This window comes from Physeter macrocephalus, chromosome 4 (genome assembly GCF_002837175.3).
Source record: "Physeter macrocephalus isolate SW-GA chromosome 4, ASM283717v5, whole genome shotgun sequence".
Taxonomy (NCBI): Eukaryota; Metazoa; Chordata; class Mammalia; order Artiodactyla; family Physeteridae; genus Physeter; species Physeter macrocephalus.
In genome coordinates this window covers 70,331,247-70,356,705 of record NC_041217.1, presented here as the reverse complement: position 1 = coordinate 70,356,705, position 25,459 = coordinate 70,331,247, and the positions used below count along the sequence as shown (strand labels likewise).

Genomic DNA, 25,459 nt, shown 5'->3' with positions numbered 1-25,459 from the left:
ATGATATCTCATTGTAGTTTTGATTTGCATTTCTCTAATGATTAATGATATTGAGCATTCTTTCATGTGTTTGTTGGCAATCTGTATATCTTCTTTGGAGAAATGTCTATTTAGGTCTTCTGCCCATTTTTGGATAGGGTTGTTTGCTTTTTGTTATTGAGCTGCATGAGTTGCTTGTATGTTTTGGAGATTAATCCTTTGTCAGTTGCCTCATTTGCAAATATTTTCCCCCATTCTGAGGGTTGTCTTTTCATCTTGTTTATGGTTTCCTTTGCTGTGCAAAATCTTTTAAGTTTCATTAGGTCCCATTTGTTTATTTTTGTTTTTATTAGGAGGTGTAGCCCACTGCTTCACTCAATTATTAAGAGATAATCTAGATTCAATTTTATTTTCTTACCACATCAAATAATAACAGAAATTTGTCAATGTTACAAGTTGTAGGCAAGGAGCTTTTGCATTTGTTCCCTTACTTAATCATTAGAGTAAGTCTATAATGTAGCTATTATTGACTCCATTGTATAGATACAGAAATTGAAGTTGAGATTTAAGCAGACTGACATCCATGTCCATGAAGTGGTGGCCAAAGTTTACAATGCAAATTGTTGGCAGGGTTGACACCAGAGCCTTAGGCTTTTGACTTTTGGCCAGGGGACTTACCTAAAAGAATCACCAGTTTCCTTTGAGTAGTTTTTCTTGCACTCTTTGCAATTCCAGCAATGTTTAGAGCTAATGAATGAACATTACTTACTTTATTTGCTTCCAGCTGGGATTCCAGAGTTCCTGTTTCTTTCAGCAAAGATCTAGTTAAGAACCAGAGGAAAACATTACTTATAATATCAGAGGTCAGTATTTTACACAAACAGACCAACTCAAAACCCCTACATTTGTATAGTTCTTCCAAGATATATGGCTTTTCTGAAATGAATTTTCACAATGCCAAATTTTCACGAGACCAAACCCTCTCTGTTTATTGGCAACCTATGAAAAGTAAAGTAAGGCTGTCCCAGTTCTTCTCTGCCTACGAGAAAGCTTCCATACTTCCCTCCTAGTTATTATTCTCAAATATACCCTTAATCTAATGTAGGCAAGACTTCACCTAGTGGGGTGTAGGCCCAGAATGATATACACTTTGCTTCTCTTTCTTACCCCACATTTTACTAGGGACCATCAGATTGCAATGGGATGAAGATGCTTTAGTACTAAGGCCTCCTTAACTAATTCTTTCAGAATGATACAACAAAACAAACATGATAACATAAAATACTGACCCATCAAGAAAATAATCCCTGGATATGGAGGTCCAGAACAGGAATCAGAAGAGAGAAAAGTGAAATTACATGTTAACATGGTTTACTTAAATGATCTTCTTTCTTCAGATTTATGATACATTCTAAATTCTTTGTACCTACAAAGTATGAACCTGTTCTACCCACTGTCCCCAAAGTGTCCCCCACACTGAGAAGCTCAGAGCCTTCTGTGCATCTCTTTACTTTAGGATGAAGGGCTCAGGTGTCAGGTGATATGCTCAGTGTTGGGCACCTGCTGCCAGGGGAGGAGGGACCAAAACCAGAGGCAGAGGAGGGTGAGCTGTATATCCTCTGCCTTCTGTCAGATGTTTTATTTAGCCATGATACAGAATTTCTTTTTGTTCATTGTCTGATTTATCCTTGTCAATGGGTTTGTAGGAACAGTAGCATGGATTGCCTAAATCAACACTTTAACTCCACAATGCTGACCCACCTGCTGAATACAGTCTACCACCTTTGACCATTTACTCATTTATTATACCCTCTAAGTCTCCTCTTTTCCAGGTCATTTGCCCCAGAAGATGTGACAAATGTTATTTTCATGTATAGGACATTTTGCATTTAATAAAAGCAATTAGCATATATTATCTCACTTGATTCTCTTCACAGTTTTAGTAGTCAAGCAACATAATAATTTCCTATGAAGTATTCACAGTGTACTCTGCTCTGGTTGTGCCAATAAATACATATGTGACCTTGATCAAGTCAATTTATCTACTGAACTTCTTTCCACATTTGGAAACAGTGGTAATAGGATCAGCTCTGTACACTTTTCAAGGTTGCTCTGAAAGTTGAGATAATGGATCATAGAAATACTTTGTAAAGTACAAAGGGGAAGGTGAACATAAAGGACTGTTATTATTTTTGGACTGTAATTATAGGCAAGAGGGAAAAAAAAGTGAGCATATCAAGGAGAGAATACAGAGTGGGCAACGAGATGAAATTCTCATTTCTCAATTTTGCAATGATTGATTTAGAGTACAGTCGATTCCAAGTACAAAGCACAGACAGGATATGGTGATTTTAGGACAGCATAAATACTGTAAGAGTTCCCCTTCCTTCCCTCAGTTATGGATTTCATCCCTATAGTAAATGGAAAGTATAGCATAGGGATCATGAGTTTGGGGGTATCACAGCACACCTGGTCTGCACGATCCAATCAAGGAAGGCACTGGCATTCTGTTCAAATTCTTGGCACATCTCAAAGTTCTTGACCTGTCTTGCCTCTTCCTTTTCCAGCTCCTGCTCCCTTTCCTAAAAACCCAAATCACAGATAGTAATGTGCACATTGCAGACCTTTCTTTGCAATAAAACAACTGTTTCTGAGGCTCACCTGTACATCTTCCCTCTTCCAAATCTCACCTATCTTCCAATACTATTGCCTGTGTGTTCACTTTTCTTCCAGTCCACCTCTTCTCATCTCAGAAATGTGAAAGAAGCTTATCCAGCTTCCCATAAGTACTTACAGGTGTTACCAAGCCCAGTAACAAATAAACTAGTAACAAAGGCAAATCTTTCCTCACCTCAATTTTTTTCCAGTTGAAATTTCATTTAAATGAACATAAAAGTAGCTTTAAAGGAAAAGATAATGAGTTGCCAAATGAAATTGGTGATTTTATAGTGAAATTTTTCTTTGTAAACTTTTAAAATACTTTTCATAGCTTCAGTAATGAGCATTACTATAGACAGACAAAAATTAAACACGAACACATTAAAAAGGCACTTTTGGAGATGTGTATAAAATAGAGAACGCCTTGGAGTATATACACTGTAAAGATATATACAAGCCTCATGAACTTCTCATAACCTATTTTTAGAGCCATCTCCTGGAGCTTGTGCTTGCTTCCTTGAATCACCACTCAACACCCAGATGCTTGAGACTCTAACCTATAGGGCATAGGGTTATGCCTGTTGTGAACATATTTCCAAATTTTTTCTTAGATTGTCTCAGTGCATGACTGCTGTCCCAATATAAGTATTAATAGTGTTCCTTTCTTTTTCAAAAGTCCCCAAACTTGGATAATATATCAGGTGATCATGCTCACTATAGCTAAAGGAACTCTCTGCTCTGCCCCAAGCTACCTTGATGATGTCAGATAGGTGATTCCAGATCCTTTCTAGCACCTCCACTGTTAACCAGGTATAGGGGCTAGAGGACACATTTAAGGCCTTAATCTGCTGGTCTAGCTCTAGCAAATAGTTGAAGTCTCCTTGGGCCCTTGCCAAGGAGGCCAAGAAGGCCTCATGGTCCTTCTGCAGCCGCCGAATTGCATCCAGTGAGACACAGCGCACAGGCTCTGACAGGTCCTCCTCAGCATTCTCACACCAGTTGTTGAAAGCTGAAGCCTTGTGTGCAAATTCCATGAATAGATCCTCGGCCTATAGAGGAAAAAAAATGACACCTCCATCTTTTCTGATAAAGCTTGTCAGCAGAAAAAAAGACTGAGGATTAAAAAGATGACTGTTTTCAAATATTTTCAGGGCCAACACTCTAAGAGGGCAGAACTAAAACCAATGGAGACCATGTGATCATATGGATGGACATGTAAGTTCAAGGTACAAGCCCTGATCCTAGCATTTTCTCTTTTTCTTCCAACACTTACAAATGAAGTTGGATGACTTCTAGGATTATATTAGCTATAAGATTCCAAAAGTTTTCAATGATAAAATTTCATGATTTTTTGTTCTGACGTCTGTGTTCCAAGTCTACTTGGCACATAGTAAACATGCACAAATAAGTGGTAAATGAATGAATGGATAATTGAGTGAATAAAAAGTATCAATTTGTGGGATAGGTATTCTTTCTCTCCTCTGATCTTCTGCAGACCACACTTCTTTGATGTCTCTTTGCATATACTGAGTTCTCATCCTACCTTCCTTCTAAACCTTGTTCAAGGCTCATCTCATGCCTGAATCCCCTGCTTAAACCCATTTCCTACCCTCTAACCTGTATCCTTATCCATGCAATACTCTTTGGAGTTATTCATATGCTTTGAATGACTTTGAATTTCTAAATGAGAGAAATAGCATGGTTTGTCCCAAACAGTAGGTAATAGAAAAGTTTTAGATTCAAAATACATCACATAGGGACTTCCCTGTTGGCTCGGTGGTTAAGAATCTCCCTGTCAATGCAGGAGACACTGGTTTTGGACCTGGTCCGGGAAGATCCCACATGCTGCAGAGCAACTAAGCCTGTACGCCACAACTACTGAGCCTGCACTCTAGAGCCTGCGAGCCACAACTACTGAAGCCCATGCACCTAGACCCCGTGCTCCACAACAAGAGAAGCCACTGCAATGAGAAGCCCATGCACCGCAACAAAGAGTAGCCCCCACTCGCCGCAACTAGATAAAGCCTGCACGCAGCAACGAAGACCCAACGCAGCCAAAAGTAAATAAATTTATAACAAAAAAATGAAATAAAATACATCATATATTTTGGGTCAGCAGATTGTACTTTCAAAGAGATTTATGTTATACAGATATGAAAATCAGTTTTCATCTCTAAACATACGGGTTAAAGAGGAGAAAATTGACCCAAATGGAAGGAGATTGCAAAGGTATTACACCATTACACCTTCTCTGTATTCATTTCAGCAATCTATACACTAAAATAGACCAAACACAGAGAAAAGTAATATTGCCCCTACCCAAGGAGGGCAGGAAAACCTATAAATAATGTCATATTATTTTCATAATATTATGTATCAACTGAATATTTTATAAAGATTTTAAAATAATAAAATAACAAAACTCTTTGCAGTTTGAAAATTAAGTAAAATAGAATAAGAACGTGAAGTATCTTCTTATGTAGAATGTGTGTATGTACATATATGTGTGTGTGTGTATATATATAGATATGGATATGCAGTTGCCCATTAATAGCTTTAACTTTTCACTTAAGATTCATTTCTGTAGGTTCCATGTCCTTCAATAGAGTAGAAATTAATTAAGGGTCTGATTTTGTATTTGCGTGTTTTCTGATTCCTGTAACTCCCTACCTTAACTTGTTGTCAGGTATAATACTTCTTATGGTCTAGAAATACTCAGTAATTTCACTGACCATCTTGACTCCCTTTTACTATTAATATTTTTATCATCAATATCCAATACCTTAGCAGCCACCACTAGAAAGCACATTTTAAAACTTATATTCATATAAAACATGGTGGTTTATATTGCATTTTCAGATCTATTATCTCTTTTAATAGTAATAACATAGAACCAGATATGATGGTGATATTACCCTATTTTATAAATAGAGAAATCAAGGTTCAGAAATGTTAAGTGACACATGCAAGGTTTCCCAGCTAGGAAAGATGAGAACACAAGTTATACTTGTCTAATATTCCTTTTATTTGAGTTAGAAAAAAAGACAAGGACAACCTTGACTCCTACATGCCAGTATTAGTTCTTCCATACAGTAAGATCTTCTATCCCTTGTCTCACCTACCTGTTTCCATTATATGTACCTGGCTTCCATCATAAGTCAGCTGGATAACTGACAAATCATCAGTCAAAAAAATACTCCCTATCAATCTAAAAAAACGAATTACTTCTTGCTCATAAGAATGTCTTCCTGATTCTTTGCAATGTATTCACTTAAATGTCTATAGTATTCAAACATGGTTTCCAGTATCTATTTCTGGATTTCATGGTTAAGGTACAGATAATCAAGGCCTGATGGTGTTTCATCATTTTTTTTTTTTTTTTTTTTTTACCTTCTGTAGGGGTAGTTGTTTTTCCAGCAATTCCTGTCTGTGGGCTTCAGAAGCTTCCAGCAGCTGTTCCCAGAGCCTCAGCAGGGCAGCATGGCGCTCCTTAATGGCTTCGGTCTGGCTGTGCCTAGCAGCCACCAGTTGGTCCTTCAGGTCAGTTATCTCAGACAGTCTCTCTTGCTGGAAGCTCTGCAGACTGGCATGCAGTGTGTCCTGAGAAAGACCCATAGAGAAGCTGTGAACAGAAAAATAATGCAGATTCCAAGGGGTCTTTCATACCTGGGTTCCACCAGATTGGACCTACACAGGAGTTTAGAGTGATGCCCAAGGAAAATGAAATAGGACTTAGAGACTTCTGTAAACATTTGGGATTGGAATTATAGCTAAAATCCAGTGTTTTAAAATTGGATTTTAGATTAGATGCAAAATTAATATTAAGGGAGTAATGGAGGGAGCATGATGTGATATTCCAAATTTTTCCAAAACAAAACTAAATCCTTCTTAAGGCTCACATTCTAAGACTCTTTTATATCACTTATTAGATTTTGCATTCTAATTAGAAGTAGTGCACTACTAGAAATTGTGGAAGTATGCAAACTAACAAAAGACCTTATACAGGTGTCAGTTATACAAATGATTGTGTGTGTGTGCGTGTGTGTGTGCAAATGATATCAGAATCACAAAATTCAGGATGTTCCACTTCCAGCTTTAACAGGGTGGTATGTATTTGGCCAATTCTCCCTTTGAGAAAAACTTTTAATGCTGGTTAAAAGTACAAAAAATCAGCTGTTTGAAAGGGATCAGAATGTAACTCAGGTAGCTATAACTTGAGGGATCAAAATTCCAGGGAGAAGGAAATAGTAGCAAACTAAGAGTAATACTCTCTGTCATTTTTCCCTTTGAAGTATAAGCTGTATAGGGTGAGGTAGTGGAGGAAGCAGAAGCTCAGATCTTTTGATCAACTCATGGAACTAAAGGGACAAAAATTGGAGTTCTGGGAAACTGGGGCATCCACAGTTTGAGGAAATCATGAAAAGGGAGCTTCAGAAAAGGAGGCTCAATAATCTCCCTGTATGTCCCCCTCAGGGTACATATAGATTCCTAAACACAAGTCCTAGAAGTCAAGCAGAAAACAGTAGCTAAGAATGTAAAATCTAAAGAATTTAAAGTCTAAAGAATCTAAAATCTAAGAATTTTCTGCAGTCACACAGTGCTGAGATCAGGACACATCAAGTAAGAGAAGACTTAGTGAAAGAGGTTTAGTTGAAACCTCTAAAGTCCCTAGTTTTAAGAGCAAACTGAAAAAGGCTAGTCCTCAGGAAAACTGAAATCACATCTTGAATTATTACTGAAAAAAGTGGGGTTGGATAGGGGATAGGGGAGGGGAGGTGTTAAATTATAACTTTAAATAATACTCATGTATTAATTACTTTAAATGTAAATGGATTCACTACTCCATTAAAATCATCAATAGATAATAAATCAATTCTCATCTATATTATACTTATAAAAGACACATCTAAGACATACAGACACTCTGCACTTCTATGTTCATTGCAACATTATTCACAGTAACCAAGATACGGAAGCAAACTAAGTGCCCATCAACAGAACAATAGGTAAAGAAGATATGTGATATACACATATGGAATATTATTCAGTCATGAGGAAGAAGGAAATCTTGCTGTTTGCAACAACTTGGATGAAACTTGAGGGCATTATGCTAAGTGAAATAAGTGTCAGAGAGAAAGACAAATACTGTATAATGTTACTTACATGTGGAATCTAAAAAAGCCAAACTTAGAGAAACAGCCAAACTTAGAGTACATTGGTGGTTGCCAGGGGCTGGGAGGTGAGGGAAATGGGGAGAAATTGGTCAAAGGGAACAAACTTCCATTTATAAGATTAACAAGTGCTGGAGAGCTAATGCACAGCATGGTGATTATAGCTAATATTTCTGTATTATGTACTTTAAAGTTGCTAAGAGAGTAGATCTTAAATGTTCTCACCTTAAAAAAGAAATGGTAATTATGTCACAGGATGAAGGTGTTAGCTAATGCTACAGTGGTAACCATTTTGCAATTTATAAATGTACCAAATCAACAACAAAAACAAAAAATATAAAGGCATAGAAATATTTTTAAAGGGTTGGAAATAGATATACATTGCAAACAGTAAACAAAATAAAATTGGTATAGTATACTAAGATATGAAAAAACTTTTAAGAAGTGTTAAAAAAATGTGTTATTAGAGAGAAAGAGAAACTTCATAATTAAAAGAATCAATTCATCAAGATTATTTCATAATTCTAAATGTCAACACAACTTTTAACCTAGCTTCAAAATATATAAAAATAAAATATTTAAACAACATAAGTAACAAAATCCGATAGGTAATGTAAATTATTGCAAAATACACATTCTTTTCAATTGTACAAAGACTATTCACCAAAAGAGACCATTTGTTGGATATAGACCTCCTAAAATAATATAGATGGTGTTTTTAAAATACAGTTGAATAAAATAGATATAAATGTCAAAAAGGATAATTAGAAAACTCCCAAATATTTGGAAATGAAGAAATAAACAACAGAATAACCAATGGGTCAAAAAACAAATTATGTTAGAAATAACAGAACATTTTAAATTGAATGATAACAAAAATAGCATATGAAATTTGTGAGATGCAGCTAAGGGTTTACTTAGAGGAAAATGTATATCCTGAAATCAATATACTAGAAAAGAAGAATGGTTAAATATTTAACAACCTCAATATCTATCTTAAAATTTTAAAAAATCAAGTAATATCAAAGGAAGTTAAAAATAATAAAGATATAAAAAGATATTAATGGAATATAGTACAAAGATACAACAGAGAAAAATTATATGCCAAAAATTGGTTCTCTAATAAAAATGAACACCTACTGGCAAGACTGATGAGGGAGAGAAAACTAGCAAATTATCTCTATCACAAAGGAAAGAGGAACAATATCACAGGTCCTACAGACAATAAAACCACAAATTTAGGAATGAAATAATCCTGTGTGAAGCTTCTGTGTGATGTGGGTCTTGGACTTCACAGGCATCTATCAACAAGACAACCCTGCTCTCACCTGCTTTGCCAGGAGAGTGAGGAAGGCAGCGAGGTCTGCGCCATTGCCATTGGTCTTCAGGCTCGTTTCTTTCTCAGCTGAAGAGCAAAGATAATTAATAAGAAGGGAAATAGAGTTGGTTTTGTATCAGCCGTGGTAAGGAGAAAAGGAATATTTACTATAGGCCACAAGAGAGCCTCCTGACTCTCAAAGCAGATGATTCATTGGAATATGGGGGGTGTAGGGTCCAGTGAATTGTTTTTCTAGACTTATGCAGGATAAAACTGACTGAAACAGAGCTGGAGCCAAGAGGACTTTTGAATGTTTCATAAGGAAAAATGCAGACTAGAGATAAATTATAAGTAAATCAAACACACAGTTTATTGCCTAGAATGTTTTGCCATGGTGCTATCTTGCTGAATATCACATGTGAAATCACCAGTTTCCAAAAAAGATGTTCTCTGGAATTATAGTACTTAGTTATCCCCTCAGCATGTGCCTCTGTGTGTTTGTGTGTGTGTGGGCATGTGTGTGTTTGCACATGTGTGAGTGTAATTGTAATTGTGTCCAGACGGGATAGGAGTGAGTAATGAAGGGGACATCTTTCTTCCCATGGTAAGCAACAGAGCCCCAGGATCCATTCTATAAATGGAATTATCAGTGTTTCTCAAACCTAAGACCCTGGGCCTCACACGTCATACCTATCCAGGACTCAACCACATCAGCCTTCCAGTTGAACTGCTGAAAGTCATAATCATCTTCCAGTTGTAACTTCCAAGCAGCCATTGCCTTGGACAGAGAAGGAGTCTTTTCTTTTAGAGCCTCTATTTTGGTAGAAATCTTCTCTTTATGCTGACTTTCCTCCTGTAACACCAAGGTCAAAAGGAGGAGAGACAGATATACTGATGAGTGTCCAGGGCCAGAAATGTGAATTCTTTAGTACTGTTAAAAAGCTCTCATCTCTCCCATCCCAAATATATAGCTACTCTCTTCTAGGTCTAGTGAAATTATTCTATTATTCACCTATAATAGAATAATATCTATTCCACCCAGATGATTATTTCTACCCCAGTATTTGGACAATCTTCTCATGTTTGTCCATATAAGTGTGATCTTCTTAGTTGGCATAAGCATCTCGAAGGTACAGAGTCATCTCTGTTTAGGATTCTTTTGTATTCTTTAGGATTCAGCATTTAGATCACTGAGCCTCCGTTAAAACAGGCAGTTAAACAAAACAGTGATTCTCAAATTACAAAGAGGTTTCAGTGGGGTCCTCATCTCTAGAGGCATGCAAAGAAATTTCTTCACATTCTTACAATACTCTATGACCAAAGCAAGTCACGTATAAGATATTTTTAAAGGCCGTATTCTGCAGAGGATAAGAGTAAGAGTGTCAACAAATGATTTTTAAAAAAATCTAAAAAGTTTACCTATAAGAACTTGAAAAAAAAAAACTTCCAGAAAACAGAAATTGAATAAATAATTATTTACTGAAACAATAACAGCAATAACAAAAAGGCAGCTTAGAAGAGATGATCAATGTTCTATGTATGATTTTAGCACTGCTCATGATTCTACATTTGGGCCAATCCATTTTGAAAATCCTTTTTTGACCCGGAACCCCTAGCGCAGCTCACCTTGCTCAGGATGTCTTCTCCTTGAGCACACACATTTTGCACTCGGATCTCATGGACAGCGAAGTCATTCTCCAAAGCTTCGAGTTTCTTTAGCAAGCTCTGTGTAAATGCGTCAGTGAGAATCAAAACTTGCAAGACTAGACAATCTATCCCACTTACATTCTGATTCCTTTTGATGCCATTCACCAGGGATGATTAAACTAAACTGGCAGACTAGGTGAATGTCCACTTACTCCTGCATAGCTCCACTAAATTCCTCTCCCCAAACTCTTCACTTGCCAGAAAGGCAATCTTACCAGAAAAAGAGCCAAAGGAATACAAGTGACATTGTTTCTAACTTACCAGGTGACCTTAGACTTTTCTGGATTTGGGAATGAGTGTTGATCAAGGTAATATATAAGGATTTCCCCACATTGAAATTTATGTAATTCTAGGAAACATTCCATCCAGCAGAAAAATATTAAGTATCAAGAACATCGTATACTAAGAACTGACCTGAAAGTTTTCTTCTTCCACCAGAAGAAAGATTCTTATTTTACAGGTGAAAATATTGACTACTTAAGAAAAGATTCAAATTAAAGAGAAGAAAATTGATCCATTCAGCCTGCTCCTCACCTGAGTAGCAGCCAAAGTGTCTCCAGAATCCCCTCGGGTAACCATAGCTTCCTTTTCACTGATCCAAGCTTCCTCCTCCTCAGCATTCTCCATGAATTCCAAGTATTCTAGGGACTCTCCCAATCGATTCCCTCTGTAAGAGGAAAGTAAACCCCAAAAGATAAGAAAAAACTAGTAAGCAGTGGGAATGTAGCAGAGTGGAACTATCTTGTAAGATTTTAATTGGCTACAGGACTATATGGGTATAAGGGAGAAAAATATCCCTTCATTCTTTTATTACTAAGCACTGCATGTAATGTTAAAACTGGGGAGATGCATAAAGTAAAACGGGGTTGTGGGGGATAATGTGGTATGAAGGATAACACATTTAGGGCAACAATGATAAAAGACAGCTGCAAGTAAGCACAAGAGTAGAGGTATATTTAGAACACAGAGGCAGTGTCATTTCTGCCTGGGGTACATGGGGAAATCTTCATGGAAGACTTGGCATTTGAGCAAGCACTTAGAAATTAGACAGAGATTGGTAGCTGGGGAGAAATGCTGAGCAAGCACTTAAGTATCTTCTCCATACCAACCGAATACCTGCAATCCAAGAAGAGAACTGGGCCTCATAGCCCCAACTCACCGAGCCTTGGTCAACTCTTTGAGCTGGTCCCAGTGTTGAACAAACTGATCCAGCCTCTCCCGGATCTCCTCTCGCCCCACAGCAGCCTTGTCTCCCAGCATCTCCGCCATATCCAGCACATTCTGAAGAACACACCCCCTCCATGTCACATTACCCCACAACCTCTCCCCATTTATCCACAGTTTCCTGGCAAAGTATCTAGCCCTTCACACTCTCTGGCTCATTTACAAACTGGAGGTACTCAAGATGGTCCTGACAATCCTGGGAGGATGAAGAAAGCTGCAGTAAGATCTAGCAAGCTAAACTTCGCCAAGTATTCAAACAAATACCTTGACGTTTGCATGAGGCTACTTTCCAGGATCTGCTTTATGCATTATTCGTGGTCACAGGGTGACCCTGCTGCCAAGCCAAGACTCAGGGTTGCCCTCTTTCCATATAGCTCAGCTCAGGTACAGCTTTTCCAGATGTCCCAAACTGTAACCTAATTGTCAGCAATTGTGCCCTGGACTAAAAGTGCTCTATCCACGGAAGAGCATGAGTTTCCATGCAGATTCTTCTATTCACAGGAGACAAAATGTGGAGGAGAACACTTGTGAACTCTACGACTAACTCTCTATGTGACCTTGGCATGCCACCTTCACGTTTTGTAGCCTCAACCTATTTATCCATAACATGGACTACTATTAGATTATCCCAGTCTTTTCAGGTTTCATATTCCTACCTGGATGGGGGATTCATGTGCCACCAACTCCCCTTCTAGGCGTTTGTGCTTCTTCAGTAAGTTCTGAACCCCCTGCAGATCCCTCCCATAATCCTGGGATCGCACTTGTACCAACTTCTCCCTAAGACCAAGGAAAAAACAAAAAATGTAGACTTTAGACATCTGAGGTCATCCTAAAATGAAGGTTTTCTAAGAGTGTGTGTTTGGCTGGGGGTGGGGTGGGGGTAAATTCTGGAACACTGTGGTGTCATTAATCACAAAGTTAACTAGAGGCAGAGGCTTTCAGCAAAATATCTGACTTATGGCAATACAAATTAAAATAACATACTGATCTCTACCATATGCATAGCCGTAACAGCCTTCCCATTACTTCCTTTGCCTGTCTATGTGTGTATTTTCTCCTCTTTGCTCAAGAACTTACAGTAATGTTTCTCTTTCAAAAAATGTGAAAATTAGAGACACACACACCTACATATATACATATACAAACATATATGCATATATGACCTTTGTCATTTTTGTCTATTAATATCAGTAACTAATTTAGGTAGACTAAAGAGGGACATTATAGGAATCATGGCCGTTGGATAGGTTCTGAGCGTAAAATGTTTGAATATCACCATGAAGCAGGGTAAAAGACTTCGTAGACAAGATTATGTCATCTTACTATTTCTAAAAAGGTTCAAAAATGTCCTACTAGTTGCCCTATGCACATTTCTTTCCTCTAATTCATTGATTACAGGTAAGAATCAGCAGGTTTGTAGAAGAGGAACATGATGAGGCAGGGTGGAAGTAGGGCAAATAATTTAATTTCTAAGATTTTCCAATCATATTTTTTTTACAACAAAAGTAGAATTAGCAATAATACCATAACAGGTACTATGTAACATTTTATGTCAGTGTCAAGTTCAGTGGTATATTACAATAGATACACAAGATACAGAAAGAATCATGACAAAGATCTCATCAGTCCGGTAAGTTGTAAATGCTCAGCTGTCTCATTCAGAATGAGCATTACACATTCTATGAACTATCCAAAACAAATATATACAGTTTCTTAATTTTCTTCCCAGAATGTATGTGAACTGCTCCGCACTCCCTCCATGCCTGTCTCCCTCTGCCTGCATACAGTGAAAAAATTTGGGAAAAATAAAACCAATGTTCATTTTAGGCTAAGGCAGACATGATTAAGAAGTAATGCAAACTGCCAGAAGCAACTATGTATTTCATTTCAGCATCAAATAAGAACATGTTTGGTGGATTATCTATTTTCTTGGACTATCCATGCAATGTGATCTGGCAGTACATACTTTATCCAGAATTCCTCATTGTCTAGGTCCTGGAAGAACTGGAACAAGGCATAGGCCTCTTTCAGTTTCTCATGGTGTTCAGCTGCCAATTTCTGGACATTCAGGAAGCGCTCGTTGACATTATCCCTTTTCTCCACAATCTGGTCAGTATTGAAAGTCCCGCTGGAGATCAGCTCTGTAGCCAACGTATTCAGGTCCTTGAGTGCATCCTAGAAAGCCCAAGTATCCTCAGTGAATAGTATAGTATAGGTATTAAGTAGACCCTGAATTTTAACCACCACTAGTTCAAGTTCAAAGACTGGATCAACTAGATCATTTTTGAAGATAATGAATTTGACCTCATGCTCTTTTAACTCAGATTGGATAAGGGCAAGACAAGAGGCAATATGGATAGCATGGCTACATTATTCGAACTATACATTTGGCCTTCTGATGTTTTCCCCTGTATTTTCTTCCTCTCCCCATATGGAAAATAAGACCTTGGTGAACAATGCTGTGTCTCCAAGCAGAACTATCTTTTCAGAGTGCAGAATATGACACAGATTGATGGATTGAAATATTCAAGAAGAAGCTACTCTATTGGTAATATTCTTAGGCTGGTCCCACCCAGAACACAGCCTTCTTCTACGTCTCTTTGCATTCTAAGTCTGCCCCCTAGTGATGTCACAGGGAATATCATCAAGTCCTGAAAACTTAGAAAGCCTTTGACTTCTTGCCCTTTCTGTGGGTATCTGTGTTACCCAATAAAACCGATAATATAAAATGCTCCAGTGTGAAATGAACACCTGTCTGAATGTTTATTACAGCTCCAAGGACACATCTATGCTTGATATTAGGATACAACTTTAATGCTCCATAGAATTTTCAGAGTGTATTTATAGTTCAACTCCACAGCATGTGTCCCCTATTTTTTTTTTTTTTTTCAGTACTTCTGTAAAATAAACTTCTATTTTCTCTCAAAGACCAGATCAGATATTCAGCTTTGGAAGAGAGTGAGTTTATATGCATAGGTCATTTAAAAGTAAACAAGATCTTTTTTAGGATCTACTTCTTGGTGCCTTAGAATCTATTCAATATAATTTAATGAAAATAGGTTAATGGCTCTGAAGCCCATGGCCCTGACCTGATTATAATGACTGATGGATGAGAATACTAAGTTCAGTTTCGCAAGCCTATGTTCTCAAATGGACTCCTAAGACAGGAGAGAGAAAAGTCACAAACATTTCCATTCTGGCCAGAGGAGTGGGATTCCAACACTACTTACCTTTCTAGCCAACATCTCTGTTTCCAATAGCTGATGCTTCTTGAGCAAGTTTCCTGCCGAAGCCAAATCCCTGGCGTGATCTTTCATGGACAGCAGTGTCTCTGCCTGGGAATGGAAGGATAAACAAATAAAGCTGCCAGACGCAAGCTGTCTTTAAGGAGACCAAGATTAGCAAATACATCCCCAAACATTTCCCAAGAAGAGTCAAGGAAATTGTTCATGCAAAAGTCTGTTTATCTGACAAGTATTTATTAAGCTCCCATGCCCACACCATTTCCAGGTATAATTACCTCTGAGAGCCAGAACTCAAAGTCCCGGATGCCTGTGTTGAACCTCTGCTGGCGACTAGCTTCGTTGAGCTTCTGTCCTTTGTCAATTGTTCTCTCAAACAAGTAGTCCCAGTTTTTCTCCAACTCTTCTACTTGACCCTAGCCTCCCAAAATTGAGTGGTCATTATGGTATTTAGGGTCCTGTGACAACTTGAAAGGATAACGTAGGGAGGCTCTGGAGTTAGGGTCTAATCAAAATCTGCCAGTACTGGAATCTTATATATTGATATTTTAAATCAGTTATGCTGGTTTAAATCTGGGAAAGCAACAGGAGGTGTTAGAATAAATTTTGAATAAAGGGTCATGGGCTGATTACGGAGGCTGATGCCTAAATATCAAAGCTCTTGGTAGTAGGGATAGAAAATATAAGGCAAGCATGATAACACATAGGAATTAAGTCTAAAGCTTTCTTGGAGGTCAAGGTACTGAGTATGATGGGAGTGATAAGGTCTGAGCATCACTATTTTCCTCCTCCTTTGTGCAAAAATCAAAGGGAAGACAATTAACTATGAAACATATTCCATATCCCTACACATGGAAACATTGAAAGAGTATAAAAGATTTCTCTTCATGTGGCTTTGTAGCCCAAAACCCATTGTGAGCAGAACCTACCTTCATGGTCTCTTCATTGCCTTCACATGCCCTCCTCTCAATCAGAGTGTTCCCCAAGGTGATGACTCCTTTCACCTGCTCAGCTCGGCCATAGACCTCATTTTCAAAGGTCTTGTGCTTCAGATATTTTCTCTGAAGGGAAAGCAGAAACTAAATTACCACCTAATTTAGGAAGCAAGATGAGATAAATTCTGTTTAAAAGGAAGAGTTAACATTTCTATCATAACCAAGGTGATGATAACTTCTGAAGAATTCACTCCACGTTAGACTCAGAAGTCCCTGAAGGCAGTGACAGTTCTCTGAACAGTAAGGAAGTGTTCAGTATCGCAAGGTGACCATTCATCCAACAATCTGAGTATGTTGAAGTTTTCCAAGATTCTTATCTTGAACTTGCCTGAATGTTGGTGGGGTCTTTGTAGGATTCATCACAGGCTATGGGCAGCATCTCACTGATCCATTCTTCTTGGTCCTTGAGGTCATGGTAGAATTGTTTTAGGTCAGCATAGTCTCCAAGTTTCGTTCGCTCAGCAATCAGCTGTTCTTTGAGAGCCTTCCATCTGGAAGTCGAGGCTAGATTACTCTCTGTCCTCTACCCTTCCACCAAGCTTTGATGCCATATTCATGAATCTTTTTATTTGCTTACCTGCCCTTTCTCCTCTCATTAGTTATATATTTATATGTCATATATATAACATAGTTATATATTATTTATTCATATATTTCCTTATATATTACATATTATACTATATATTAGTATATATTCATATGTTATATATAACACAGTCTCATTATTTTCTGATATAAAATAAAGTGATTAAGTCAGGTAATTTCTAAGGTAACTTCCAAGTCTTTCATTCTATGAGTCTAGATCAGAACATTTCCCAAATTTTCAAGATAGTTTTAGGCATTTAGAAATGAGAACTCAGTGTTACCACCATCCTCGATGTTAACAAAGAGGCCACTTTTCTACATCTATCTATAACTCACAAAACAATTGCTTGGGCCTCACCTGTCTAGTACCCGTTGGCGCCGAGCAGCAATCTCTTCCTTGGCATAATGGTCATCAGCTATGAGCTGTTCAGCAAAAAGTTCTAGTTCAGTGATCTTCTTTTCCTAGATAAAAGAAAGAAAAAGCCCAGATGCATGGAAATTAGGCCCCTTGTGCAATCCCAGACTCCCTCCTAGAAAAATTTGATGATATCTTTGTGGCTTCACAAAGGGAAACAAAACCAAGGCCAAAAGGTAAATGCCTTATGGGGAGCTGGATTTTAACTCAACAAGAGGACAAACAATAATGATACTGAAATGAGCTACTTCCCATCTCAGTATGGTGCTGAGTTCCCTATAGAAGAGACACTTCCCGTGGCCATTGTAGAAGATGATTCCTACATTGGATGGGATGTTAGACAGTATATAAAATAGCTTCCAATTTTAAAAGTCAGGTTTTTAAAAGCTGGATTTAAAGTAAAAAGTCCAATGTCACATGTGACTCGGCTAAGACTAAGCCACCATGTACCCTGCCTACTTCAGAGTTTTCTCTAAGAATCAAATGGGAATTAAAATAAGTATAAACCACAAACATGTGTAGAATTTCTGTTATTATTACTAATAGCTATTATTGGAATTCTGATGTTAGTTGTTATTACCTGGGCAGTGATTGCTTTGTCCAAATCATCACGTTTCTTCATCAAGGCCTCCAGACTGTCTAAGGAACCCTTATCATCTGAACTTAGGTAATTCTCACGTACCACCATCCAGCTCTCAGCCTGATCACAGTTGCCTCGGAAAAACTATGGGGAATAAAGTTGAATGTATATGATATATTCATTCCAGGTGGACAGAGGAAATTATCTTCCCAGTCTCCTGCGATATTGATATAAGGGACCCTGTAAGGGTGCCAATATTCTTCCAAGAAACATTCATACTATAAATCTTAGCTATACTGGACCTTTTACTCTTCCCTGAAAACATGTTTTATGTTCTCATATAAGCTATACTCCATTCTTGGGGTACTATTTCCCATATCCTATACATAAATACTGGCTGGTTATTTCTTTAAGACTCTGGTAAACACTATTTTTCAGGGTAACCTGTGACACTCTAACTCCCTTCCCTCAAAAGCGTTAATCACTCTGTCTGCCATAATCTCAAAACACTCATACATTTTATCAGTAAGTATCTTACTGTACGAGAATGATCTGCCTACATGTCTAATTTCATTACTTTTAGAAAAGGGACACTATCTTACTAATCTTTGTGTTCCCAGGGCCCTGCACACAATAGGTTCTCAATAAAAATCAATCAAACCCTCAATCAATCAATAAAGTATAATCACCCAATTTTACGCCTTCATGCCCTGAGACATACCCCCATTTTGTTTGGCTTTTTTAACAGGAGTAAGGAGTAAAGAACACCACAATGAACAGTCTACAGAGCAGGAAATACAATGTCAGATAATCAAGAGATGCCCTTATGCTTTCAGCATGGAAATCCAGTGAAATAAGCACCTGTATTAACCATGTAAAATTGCATAGATGAAACTGTGCAGCTAATCCTGCCTAATGATTGGAAATTTGCAGTACCTGCAATTCAAGACACTGATCTAGCATCTTCTTGCGCTGTTTCCAAGCTTTCTCCAGCTCATCTCTCTCCAGTTGGACAGCTTGAAGCTTTTCTTCAATTTCAGGGCTGGCACGGTGCCCACTGCTTATAAGATCTGTACCGAAGTCTTCTAAGGCTTGGAAGGTGGGAGCCTCTGCCTCCATTTCAGCAAGATGCTCCTGTGGCAAAAAGAGGGCAGAGACTGGTGAGGCCAGTGATGTCTCACCAAAGTTGTAAAATGAGGGAGGGTTGTGAGGTCATGTGATCAGGGACTACGGCTTTTGTAACCATACCTGGTGTCGCTCTATCATGATCTCTGTGCCAGTTAAATCCTCAGCTAGCTCCTGGGATGATACCATGCCACCAATCTCACTGAGCCAATTCTGTTGGTCCCTAGAGAAAGAGACATATTGAGATTGACAAGAGTACCTTGTAACGTGCTATAGAACTGTCTGTCCTTGGGCTTTTTCTCCTCTAGAAAACATTTCCATATCAGTATTTTCTCTCCTGTTTATATACTTCACAAATTTTAGATTTGTTGTTTTCACTTTATAACTTAATAATAGCATTCCCTTGCATTTGAAATTTTCTTCACTTATTATCTCTTTTGATTCTTGCCATAATTTTGTGTAGAATTCTGGGAATTCTTTTCTTTCCATTTTGGAGATGCAGAAGTTGGCCTAGAGAATGTAAGCAATTTGCCCATGTGCTAAAACTAAAAGCAGACATCTGCAGTAGAACCCAGACACTGGAATCCTGGACTGGTACATATTCCATTACTCCTAACAAGTCCTGTTCTTTTAAAGTGGATAGATCTTGGGTTTAAAGATCTATTTTAGTATAGAATCTCAGGGAAGGCATGTCTTTCTTCTTACTTTTATTCCCAATAGAATCCAGTACATGTTTCTGTCCAACACATACACACACATAGCACCACCACCCCCTACTCCTGTGCTATTGATGAAATCAGGGCCATTTCCCACTCTTTTAGCAGTCAAGAAATTAGACAAGCAGAGCTCAAGTCCATCTGCTTCAGATGGTAAATGTCAAATAATCATGCATTGACTTAAAAAATTATATATAATGGTCAAATTAAGCATCTTATGAAGGATGCCCTTGCTCTTGTTTGCTAAATAGGAGTCAGTAGCTTTAGGGCAGAATGGTTTCTTCCTTTGTAAACTTATTTATGCACTTATTTAAACAACTAAGTTTTATTGGGTGTTTACTAAGCACCAAACATTGTGAAAGAGATATATTTGTGCCTTCCAGGAGCTCACACTTTATATTGAAAGAAGAAAAAAAAAGCAAACAAAACATAGACACTAGTACATATTTTTAAAAAGTACTAAAAAGCAAGACTGTCCTAAAGAGATAAAATAAGGTGTTAGAGTTGCTCTGAGGGTGGGGATATTACTTTTGAAATATTGAAGAGTAAGACTTCATAAAGAGAAAGAGGCAGCATTTAACTTGGAATCTGAATTACAGGTAGAACCTATATATACAGAGATATATGAGCATATATATGATTGGGGGGAATGAGTATGGATGCTATTTATTTATACTGTATGAAAAACTATAGCTTTCCAGAGACCCCGAATTGGGGAGGGGTTTGACAAGGGCAACTGCAATCATTTGCCAAAGTTGCCCCCTTTTTTCTTCAAAAGTGTTACATTGCAAACTACTACTTCCTGAACTCTCAATTCTAAATGATCCTCTCAGCAGACTGATAGGATGGGGCAGAATGTGAGAACTGTTCCACAGATAAAGTGCATATTTGCTAAAACATGATCATGTCTAAAGTCCTTAGCAAGGCAGTGAAACTTCTCCAGGACTTGATTTTAACATTTCAGAGTTTATCTCTTGCTATTTTTCCTTACCCCTGCGACATATAAAACCCAGACTCTAGCTGTCCCCACATATCATGGATATTCTGTACCTTTCTTATTCTCACACTTTTGTTTGCATAGTTCCATCTATTTGTTAGGATGTGTGTTTTGGGCTGTATTATGTTCTACCATGGTTACCTGTATTCTTCTTTGCTTCTCCAGTAGACTAACCCCCCCTATATCCTGTAATTCCTGATATAACACCCTATATATAGTATACACTCTATAGAAACTACTTAATTTGCATAGATAACCTCACGTTCCTTCAAACTGAAATATTTCAGTTTGAAGGAATTGACTTGAAATATTGAAAATGAGAATTTTGTGTCTTACTGGAGGTACAATCTGGACCTAGAGGTACACTCCAAACCCAGCAGTGAAGAGCACCTGTACATAGACTGCTCCTAGATGCTCCACTCATGGACCAGACTTGGAAATTGCCCACCCCACCTGGTGGAAGTCTGCCTCTGGAGCTTTACCTGGCCTGGCTGAGGAACAGGAAGAATTTTAGGTCCTCCTGTAGGTTCTCCTTACGTTCCTCTGTAAGCCTCAGCAGGTCATCCCAGGCCTGATTCAGCTCCAGTCGCTGCCTCTGCAGGTCATCGGTGGCATCTGGGTGGGACTCACTGAGCCGATCTGCTGTCTCCCCCAATACAGCCACCTAGGAAGTCAAGAGTTCTGACAGTCAACATGGAGTCACACCTGAATCCTAGCAAAGGAAGAGTTCCAAGCCCCGGTGATGTTCCTTCCTCAAATAGACTTCAATGAGGTACAAGAACACCTTGCTACTTTATAAAATATTGTACATTTAAGAATAAACCTTTGTAAAAATAAATAAACAAACAAACAAATAAATAAATATATAAGAAGGCTATCAGGCAGGGTGATTGACTCGGTTGGTGGCAAGTGTCTAATTTTTTTTTTTTTTTTGCGATACGCGGGCCTCTCACTGCTGTGGCCTCTCCCGTTGCGGAGCCCAGGCTCTGGACGCGCAGGCTCAGCGGCCATGGCTCAGGGGCCCAGCCGCTCCGTGGTATGTGGGATCCTCCCGGACCGGGGCACGAACCCGTGTCCCCTGCATCGGCAGGCGGACTCTCAACCACTGCACCACCAGGGAAACCCAAGTGTCTAATTTTTAATGTGAAAATCTTTTCAATGTAGACATTTTCTGTGCTTCTTTTTGCTTTACACGATAATGCAAGTTCTATGGTGTCTCTGATTTTTCCAGAGTGTATTTGGCAAGCTCTAGAGTTCATTTTTTGGTCAGAGTAGGATTAAGCTCCTTCAATCCCTTGCTAAGGAAACTCTGTACCATACTCAGGCATAGACCTGGCCATTTCTTATTTATCTGAGGCTGCTGACCTCCAACTAACTTTGGTAAGTTCTGGCCTATTGGAACTCACTAAAGAGGTACTTGATAGTAGGAAGTTCATTTACAATATATTTCACCTCAATGTAATTTGGTGCAGCCACTGTGGAAAACAGTATGGAGGTTCCTCAGAAAACTAAAAATAAAATTACCCTATGATCCAGCAATCCCACCCCTGAGCATATATCCAGACAAAACTATAATTCAAAAGATACATGCACCCCTATGTTCATAGCAGCACCATTTACAATAGCCAAGACACGGAAACAAACTAAATGTCCATCAACAGATGAATGGATAAAGAAGATGTGGTATGTATACAAAAGAATATTACTCAGCCATAAAAAGGAATGAAATAATGTCCTTTGCAGCAACATGGATGCAACTAGAGATTATCATACTAAGTGAAGTAAGTCAGAAAGAGAAAGACAAATACCATATGATATCACTTATATGTGGAATCTAAAATATGACACAAATGAACCTATCTATGAAACAGAAACAGAATCACGGACATAGAGAACAGACTGGTGGTTGCCAAGGGGGAGGGGGTTGGGGGAGGAATGGAATGGGAGGTTGGGGTTAGCAGATGCAAGCTTTTCTATATAGAATGGATAAACAATAAGGTCCTACTGTATAGCACAAAGAACTATATTCAATATCCTATTATAAGCTATAATAGAAAAGAATATAATAAAATAATGTATATATATATATATGTATAACTGAATTACTTTGCTGCACAGCAGTAATTAACACAACATTGTAAATCAACTATAATTTTTAAAAATTTAAAATGTTTTCCCTCCATGTGAATGGTCCTGGGGCATGCCCTCTTAGTGGACTTGCCTTAGGGACAAGGTAAAAGTACAAGTATGGAGTAGGGTAAAACTATAAGAATAAGAGACTCGACAATAAATCCAAAGAAAAGGACATTAACAGGTATAAATATGAAGATGAACGTGTTGGAAAAGCTTAAAAGCACGTCTCACCTTTTCCTTCAGGGGTATGAGGTCTCTCTCAAAGCCCTCATGCTGTCGCTGAAGGGCCTGAACACTGAACAAGTCTGAGCCAGGGTCAGCAGCACTGAGGGCCTGGCACTTCTTCTCAATCTGTTCCTTGGTGTCATCTGCTTCTCTGGTACATGAGAGTGAAGAGTTTAAGAATAATAGGCATACTAGAGGCAGACTAGCTGAGTTCACAAAGAAGTCATCACTATCATCATCATCATCCTTTTTAATGTGTTAGAACTTAGGTGCATTTAATCTTTACAACAACTACTTGAGGCCTAGTTACTATTACCAGTCCCATTTACATATGAGAAAACTAAAGCTTAAGAGGTTAAGCAGAAAAAAAAAAAAGTTAACTATTTTTTCAAGGTTATACCACTGCCAAATGGTAGAGCCTAACTTTCAACCAGGTAGCCTGATGGCAAAGCTCCATGCTTAACTGTTACGTTTAATAATTTTCCATCTTAAGCCATTCTAAACAAGACCTGTCTGCATTTCAGTTTTCCCTTCTCTGAATACTCAAAAATACATTTATACACAGTAAAGGTGTCTGGTTTTCATTAGGGAAATTCGTTTGTTCATTCATTGTTCATTCATTTGTTTGCTTACTTAGTTGTGTGTGTTTCTTAGTGTAGACACAGATTTGGAAATCAGACATAAAAAATTGTTGAATCAACAGTTAGAGTCAATGTGATGTTTCTTGCCCTCTACTGTCTACTTCTAGTTCAGAAATGTAATTACTTAAACCTCTTGTTTCAACTTCAATTTTCATTCACTATCGTGAAAACATATAAAGACTGCTAATTATGTATGTACCAGGGCCCAAGCCTAGGTACTAGAAAATTGAAGTTCGTTGTCTGGGAGTAGCCTATGTGCCAAGTGAGGAATCTATTACTGAAGTGCCTGATTTCCGATTTTCTCCAGGAAGAAGGGTTAAATTTATAGCTATGGATCTACTATACTAAGTAGAATTGGCAGTTCTTGAGTGGGTTCTAGAGTAGCACTGCTTTTCAGGTAAAATTCTTACCTGTGAAACATTTGGACAGCATGGGCACTGCCCAAGAGCTGGCGCTGTTCCTCTGCCAGCCTCTGCAAGGACCCCCAGCGGGCATTCAACTCCTGAAAGAGGCAAACAAAGACTTTAGCTATGGAGCTAACTCAGACAGCTCAGTGGTTTCTAAAGACGAGATGGTTGTAGCTAAAACTTCCAAAACTATGTTGAATAATAGTGGTGAGAGTGGGTAACCTTGTCTTGTTCCTGATCTTAGTAGAAATGGTTTCACTTTTTCACCATTGAGGACGATGTTGGCTGTGGGTTTGTCACATATGGACTTTATTTTGTTGAGGAAAGTTCCCTCTATGCCTACTTTCTGGAGGGTTTTTATCATAAATCGGTGTTGAATTTTGTCCAAAGCTTTCTCTGCATCTACTGAAGTGATCATATGGTTTGTCTCCTTCAGTTTGTCAATATGATGTATCACGTTGATTGATTTGCATATATTAAAGAATTCTTGCATTCCTGGGATAAATCACACTTGATCATAGTGTGTGATCCTTTTAATGTGCTGTTGGATTCTGTTTGCTAGTATTTTGTTGAGGATTTTTGCATCTATGTTCATCAGTGATATTGGCCTATTGGCATACAGTTGCTTGTAGTAATCTCTCATGATCCTTTGTATTTCTGCAGTGTCAGTTGTGACTTCTCCTTTTTCATTTCTAATTCGATTGATTTGAGTCTTCTCCCTTTTTTTCTTGATAAGAATGGCTAATGGTTTATCAATTTTGTTTATCTTCTCAAAGAACCAGCTTTTAGTTTTATTGACCATTGCCATCGTTTCCTTCATTTCTTTTTCATTTATTTCTTATCTGATCTTTATGATTTCTTTCCTTCTGCTAACTTTGGTGGGGTTTTTTTTTTTGTTTTTCTTTCTCTAATTGCTTTAGGTATAAGGTAACATTGTTTATTTGAGATGTTTCTTGTTTCTTAAGGTAGGATTGTATTGCTATAAACTTCCCTATTAGAACTGCTTTTGCTGCATCCCACAGGTTTTGGGTCGTCGTGTTTTCATTGTCATTTGTTTCTAGGTATTTTTTTATTTCCTCTTTAGCCACAGCAATCAGAGAAGAAAAAGAAATAAAAGGAATCCAAATTGGAAAAGAAGAAGTAAAGCCATCACTGTTTGCAGATGACATGATACTATACATAGAGAATCCTAAAGATGCTATCAGAAAACTACTAGAGCTAATCAATGAATTTCGCAAAGTAGCAGGATACAAAATTAATGCACAGAAATCTCTTGCATTCTTATACACTAATGATGAAAAATCTGGAAGTGAAATTAAGAAAACACTCCCATTTACCATT

The 25,459-nt window shown here is 38.1% G+C and overlaps 1 protein-coding gene across 4 annotated transcripts in view; it reads right to left on the bottom strand.

Annotated features, from left to right (window-relative positions):
• The window catches only part of SPTA1 (spectrin alpha, erythrocytic 1), a 69,582-nt gene that overhangs the window by 5,341 nt on the left and 38,782 nt on the right, over positions 1–25,459 (bottom strand). The window contains exons 25-47 of one of the 4 annotated variants that reach the window (XM_055084272.1): positions 24,122–24,213; positions 23,077–23,221; positions 21,195–21,376; positions 19,123–19,222; positions 18,811–19,008; positions 17,875–18,018; positions 17,238–17,341; positions 16,623–16,785; positions 16,229–16,360; positions 15,578–15,715; positions 15,288–15,392; positions 14,024–14,232; positions 12,714–12,834; positions 11,993–12,114; positions 11,368–11,500; positions 10,753–10,851; positions 9,817–9,979; positions 9,137–9,213; positions 6,028–6,237; positions 3,390–3,686; positions 2,449–2,561; positions 1,269–1,286; positions 749–800 (exon numbers count right to left, since the gene is read on the bottom strand). In XM_055084272.1, coding sequence (XP_054940247.1) covers positions 749–800; positions 1,269–1,286; positions 2,449–2,561; positions 3,390–3,686; positions 6,028–6,237; positions 9,137–9,213; positions 9,817–9,979; positions 10,753–10,851; positions 11,368–11,500; positions 11,993–12,114; positions 12,714–12,834; positions 14,024–14,232; positions 15,288–15,392; positions 15,578–15,715; positions 16,229–16,360; positions 16,623–16,785; positions 17,238–17,341; positions 17,875–18,018; positions 18,811–19,008; positions 19,123–19,222; positions 21,195–21,376; positions 23,077–23,221; positions 24,122–24,213 — 3,117 coding nt within the window. Of the gene's footprint in view, positions 1–748; positions 801–1,268; positions 1,315–2,448; positions 2,562–3,389; positions 3,687–6,027; positions 6,238–9,136; positions 9,214–9,816; positions 9,985–10,743; positions 10,852–11,367; positions 11,501–11,992; positions 12,115–12,713; positions 12,835–14,023; positions 14,233–15,287; positions 15,393–15,577; positions 15,716–16,228; positions 16,361–16,622; positions 16,786–17,237; positions 17,342–17,874; positions 18,019–18,810; positions 19,009–19,122; positions 19,223–21,194; positions 21,377–23,076; positions 23,222–24,121; positions 24,214–25,459 lie in introns of all 4 variants that reach the window. The other 3 variants (XM_024116086.2, XM_028488089.1, XM_028488090.1) reach the window with 3 other exon arrangements.